The 6,000-nt window shown below is 54.4% G+C and overlaps 1 protein-coding gene across 2 annotated transcripts in view; it reads right to left on the minus strand.

The window, feature by feature from the left end:
- Window positions 1-1,541, minus strand: part of RASGRF1 (Ras protein specific guanine nucleotide releasing factor 1) — a 162,521-nt gene extending 160,980 nt beyond the window's left edge. For both annotated transcript variants that reach the window (XM_075346106.1, XM_075346105.1), the window contains exon 1: window positions 1,281-1,541. In XM_075346106.1, coding sequence (XP_075202221.1) covers window positions 1,281-1,529 — 249 coding nt within the window. In that variant the 5' untranslated portion in view covers window positions 1,530-1,541. The remainder of the gene's footprint in view (window positions 1-1,280) is intronic.
- Between the last annotated feature and the right edge of the window lie 4,459 nt (window positions 1,542-6,000).

Here is a 6,000-nt window from a genome sequence, read left to right on the forward strand (position 1 = left end):
ACCATGCAGGGTACCTGTCACTCTGGGCCCCCTTCTAATCCCCACCTGCAGCCCGTCCCCCCGCACACTCGGTGCCCACCATGCAGGGTACCTGTCACTCTAGGCCCCCTTATATTCCCCACCTGCAGCCCGTCCCCCCGCACACTCGGTGCCCACCATGCAGAGTACCTGTAGCTCTGGGCCCCCCCTTATACTCCCCACCTGCAGCCCGTCCCCCCGCACACTCGGTGCCCACCATGCAGAGTACCTGTAGCTCCGGGCCCCCCCTTATACTCCCCACCTGCAGCCCGTACCCCCGTACACTCAGTGCCCACCATGCAGGGTACCTGTCACTCTAGGCCCCCACACTCAGTGCCCACCATGCAGGGTACCTGTCACTCTAGGCCCCCTTATATTCCCCACCTGCAGCCCGTCCCCCCGCACACTCGGTGCCCACCATGCAGGGTACCTGTAGCTCTGGCCCCCCCTTGTACTCCCCACCTGCAGCCCGTCCCCCCGCACACTCAGTGCCCACCATGCAGGGTACCTGTAGCTCTGGGCCCCCCCTTGTACTCCCCATTTGCAACCCGTCCCCCCGCACACTCAGTGCCCACCATGCAGGGTACCTGTCACTCTAGGCCCCCACACTCAGTGCCCACCATGCAGGGTACCTGTCACTCTAGGCCCCCTTATATTCCCCACCTGCAGCCCGTCCCCCCGCACACTCGGTGCCCACCATGCAGAGTACCTGTAGCTCTGGGCCCCCCCTTATACTGCCCACCTGCAGCCCGTCCCCCCGCACACTCGGTGCCCACCATGCAGAGTACCTGTAGCTCTGGGCCCCCCCTTATACTCCCCACCTGCAGCCCGTCCCCCCGCACACTCAGTGCCCACCATGCAGGGTACCTGTAGCTCTGGGCCCCCCCTTATACTGCCCACCTGCAGCCCGTCCCCCCGCACACTCGGTGCCCACCATGCAGGGTACCTGTCGCTCCGGGCCCCCCCTTATACTCCCCACCTGCAGCCCGTCCCCCCGCACACTCGGTGCCCACCATGCAGGGTACCTGTCGCTCTGGGCCCCCCCTTATACTCCCCACCTGCAGCCCGTCCCCCCGCACACTCGGTGCCCACCATGCAGAGTACCTGTAGCTCTGGGCCCCCCCTTATACTCCCCACCTGCAGCCCGTCCCCCCGCACACTCAGTGCCCACCATGCAGGGTACCTGTAGCTCTGGGCCCCCCCTTATACTGCCCACCTGCAGCCCGTCCCCCCGCACACTCGGTGCCCACCATGCAGGGTACCTGTCGCTCCGGGCCCCCCTTGGCGCCCCGCTCGCAGCTGCAGCCCTCCAGCAGGTACAGGGCACACGGGCGGCCGCTGGATTCGCTCTCGAAGCAGAAGAGCAGGTTGTGCAGCAGCGAGAAGCTCCGGCTCTGCCAGCGGCTGTTGTCCGAGCTGCGCTTGCTGAGGGTCCCCCTCCGCGTCCCGTCCTTCCTCGCCAGCTGCCCCAGGTACACGGCATGAGCCTCGTTCAACCGGAGCCGCTGCATCTTGTGGCCCCCGCCCACGTTCCCCCCCTGCACCCGGGTCCCCCCTCCTCCTCACACGCTGCCCTGCTCTCCGGTACTCCCCGTACAGCCCCCGTTGTACGATCGCCGCACTCCTCCTCCCAGTGCCTGGCACACTGGCTCCTCCCCCCGCCCCTCACTGTCCCGGTGATCTCCGGCGGTCCCGAGTCTCCGGAGTCACGTGATGCTGCCCGATTCAGCACCACGGACAGAGCCCAACCCAAACCACGGGAGGCGGGGGTCTGCGGTGTACGGGGTCCGGGGCCCGGATACAAGGGGGCGGGGGGACAGGTGAGGAGAAGACAGGGGCTAGGAGCCACCGCAGCACAGGTACTAGGAGCAGGGAAGATGGCAGCAGAGCCAGGGAGAAGGAGCAGAGGGACATGCTGGGCACAGGGAAGGGTACACTGCAGGCACGGCTCTCACCTCTGCCCACTGGCACAGTAATGCCCTTGTCACTGACCCTGGGGTATACCTGCTATACTGCCACCACACCGTCCAGTATGAAGAGATGTCCAGGGAATGTCCATTACTGTATGAAAGACATCTGCCCCACACCAGCCCCAATGGATGCAGCCCTATTACACCACAACCACAAGGGCCACAGACGAATATGAGAGGCGACCACCCTACTGCACCATGACCACAAGGGCCACAGCCGAATATGAGAGGCGTCCACCCTACTGCACCATGACCACAAGGGCCACAGCCGAATATGAGAGGTGACCACCCTACTGCACCACAACCACAAGGGCCACAGACGAATATGAGAGGTGACCACCCTACTACACCACAACCACAAGGGCCACAGCCGAATGAGAGGTGACCACCCTACTGCACCACAACCACAAAGGCCACAGCCGAATATGAGAGGTAACCACCCTACTACACCACAACCACAAGGGCCACAGCCGAATATGAGACGTGACTACCCTACTGCACCACAACCACAAGGGCCACAGCCGAATATGAGAGGCGACCACCCTACTGCAACATGACCACAAGGGCCACAGCCGAATATGAGAGGTGACCACCCTACTGCACCACAACCACAAGGGCCACAGCCGAATATGAGAGGTGACCACCCTACTACACCACAACCACAAGGGCCACAGCCGAATATGAGAGGTGACCACCCTACTGCACCACAACCACAAAGGCCACAGCCGAATATGAGAGGTGACCACCCTACTACACCACAACCACAAGGGCCACAGCCGAATATGAGACGTGACTACCCTACTGCACCACAACCACAAGGGCCACAGCCGAATATGAGAGGCGACCACCCTACTGCACCATGACCACAAGGGCCACAGCCGAATATGAGAGGCGTCCACCCTACTGCATCATGACCACAAGGGCCACAGCCGAATATGAGAGGTGACCACCCTACTGCACCACAACCACAAAGGCCACAGCCGAATATGAGAGGTGACCACCCTACTACACCACAACCACAAGGGCCACAGCCGAATATGAGACGTGACCACCCTACTGCACCACAACCACAAGGGCCACAGACGAATATGAGAGGTGACCACCCTACTACACCACAACCACAAGGGCCACAGACGAATATGAGAGGCGACCACCCTACTGCACCATGACCACAAGGACCACAGCCAAATATGAGAGGGGACCACCCTACTGCACCATGACCACAAGGGCCACAGCCAAATATATGAGGTGACCACCCTACTGCACCATGACCACAAGGACCACAGACAAATAAAAGAGAGGCGACCACCCTACTGCACCATGACCACAAGGACCACAGCCTAATATGAGAGGTGACAACCCTACTGCACCATGACCACAAGGGCCACAGCCAAATATATGAGGTGACCACCCTACTGCACCATGACCACAAGGACCACAGACAAATAAAAGAGAGGCGACCACCCTACTGCACCATGACCACAAGGACCACAGCCGAATATGAGAGGTGACAACCCTACTGCACCATGACCACAAGGGCAACAGCCAAATATGACAGGTGACCACCCTACTGCACTACAACCACAAGGGCCACAGACAAGTAAAAGAGAGGCGACCACTCAACTTCATCATGACTACAAGGGCCACAGCTGAATATAAGAGAGGTGACCTGACCACCCTACTCCACCATGACCACAAGGACCACAGCTGAATATGAGAGGTGACCTGACCACCCTACTGCACCATGACCTTAAGGGCCACAGCCGAATATAAGAGGTGACCACCCTACTGCACCATGACCACAAGGGTCACAGGCAAATATGAGAGGTGACCATCCTACTGCACCATGACCATAAGGATCACAGACGAATATGTGAGGGGACCACCCTACTGCACCATGACAACAAGGGCCAAACACGAATATAAGAGAGTTGACCACTCAAATGCACCATGATCATAAGGGCCATAACCAAATATAAAAGGTGACCACCCTGTTGCACCATTGCCAAAGTCGAATATAAGAGTGACCTCCCTACTGCACCATGACCACAAGTGTCATAACCAAATATATGAGGTGACCCCCTTACTGCACTATGAGCCTAAGTGTCACAGCCAAATATGAGAGGTAACCACTCTACTGCCCCCTGACCACAAATGTCATCGTCAAATATATGAGAGGTGACCCCCTTACAGCACCTCGACTACAAGTGTCACATCTAAATATAATAGAGGTGACCACCTTACTGCACGATGATCACAAGAGCCACAGTCGAATAGAAAAGAGGTGACTACTACACCATGATTACAAGAGCCGCAGCCAAATATAAAATGTGACCACCCTACTGCACCATGACCACAGCCTGATATGAGAGGAGACCCCCTTACAGCACCTCGACTACAAGTGTCACAGCTAAATATAATAGAGGTGACCACCTTACTGCACGATGATCACAAGAGCCACAGTCGAATAGAAATGGGGTGACCACTCTACTGCACCATGATTACAAGAGCCACAGCCAAATATAAAATGTGACCACCCTACTGCACCATGACCACAGCCTGATATGAGACCACCCTTTCTTTCTTTTATAATTTTTTTACATATTCCGCAGCTCTTCACATACATCATCAACATCACTGTCCCCATTGGGGCTCATAATCTAAATTCCCTATAAGTATGTCTTTGGAGTGTGGGAGCAAACCCACGCAAACACAGGGAGAAGATACAAACTCCTTGCTGATGTTGTCCTTGGTGGGATTTGAACCCAGGACCCCAGCACTGCAAGAGTGCAGTGCTAACCACTGAGCCACCGTGCCGCCCTACTGTTCCATGATCACAAGAGCCACAGCTAAATATAAAAGTGGTGACCACCCTACTGTACCATGACCACAAGGGCCACAGTCAAATTAAAAGGTGACCACCCTACTGCACTATGATCACTAGTGTGAGAGGTGACCACCCTACTGCACCACGACTACAAGTGTCACAGCCAGATATAAGAGGTGAGCACCCTACTGTATCGTGACCACAAGTTCCACAGCCGAATATAAGAGAGTTGACCGCCCTATAGCACTGTGACCACAAGGGCCACAGCTGTACATAAGAGAGGTGAGCACAATACTACACAATATCCATAAGTGCCACAGCTAAATATGAGAGGTAACAGCCCTATATATTGAGGAGTATGTGGTAGAAAATAACATTATAATACTGTACAACCATCACGAACATATGGCAAGACAATAGAATTACTTATTGATTTTACTAAGGACAGAAGTTATAAAACTAACCTGATGAGTTTTTATGAAGAAGTAAGTGGTAACCGGAACAGAGGGTTAGCTGTGGATATATAGTTACATACTATAGTTACATACGTTGAAAAAAGACCTAGGTCCATCAAGGTCATCCTTTCTCCACCAGTTATACATTTTTTTGTCACTAAATTATCTATAACCTACAATGTGGTGTGTACTAAGGAAATCATGCAGCCCTTTTTTAAAACTTGTTATAGTGTCTGCCCTTTCTACCTGTAAAAAACCCTTTCCTATTTAGCTGCCATAATTGCCTTTCTTCCACCCGTAATTAGTGCCCCCTGGTCCTTAGTATTGTCTTTGGAAAGAAGAGCTGTCTGAGGAATTAAGAACCAAAATTGTTGAAAAATACGAACAATTTCAAGATTACAAATCCATCTCCAGCAATCTTGATGTTCCTTTGTCCACACTGCGCAACATAATCAAGAAGTTTACATCCCATGGTACTGTTGCTAATCTCCCTGGATGTGGATGTCAGAGAAAAATTGATGATGTGTTGCAATGCAGGATAGTTTTGATCGTGGAAAAGCCGCCCCAAACAAGTTTCAAAGAAATCCAAGCTGTCCTGCTGGTTCAGCGTGCACCAGTGTCAGCATGAGCTATCCATCTACATTTGAATAAAATTTGATGCTATGGCAGTAGACCCAGGAGGACTGCACTGCAGATACAGACATAGTTACTAAGGTTGAAAAAAGACCTA

This window comes from Anomaloglossus baeobatrachus, chromosome 4 (genome assembly GCF_048569485.1).
Source record: "Anomaloglossus baeobatrachus isolate aAnoBae1 chromosome 4, aAnoBae1.hap1, whole genome shotgun sequence".
Taxonomy (NCBI): Eukaryota; Metazoa; Chordata; class Amphibia; order Anura; family Aromobatidae; genus Anomaloglossus; species Anomaloglossus baeobatrachus.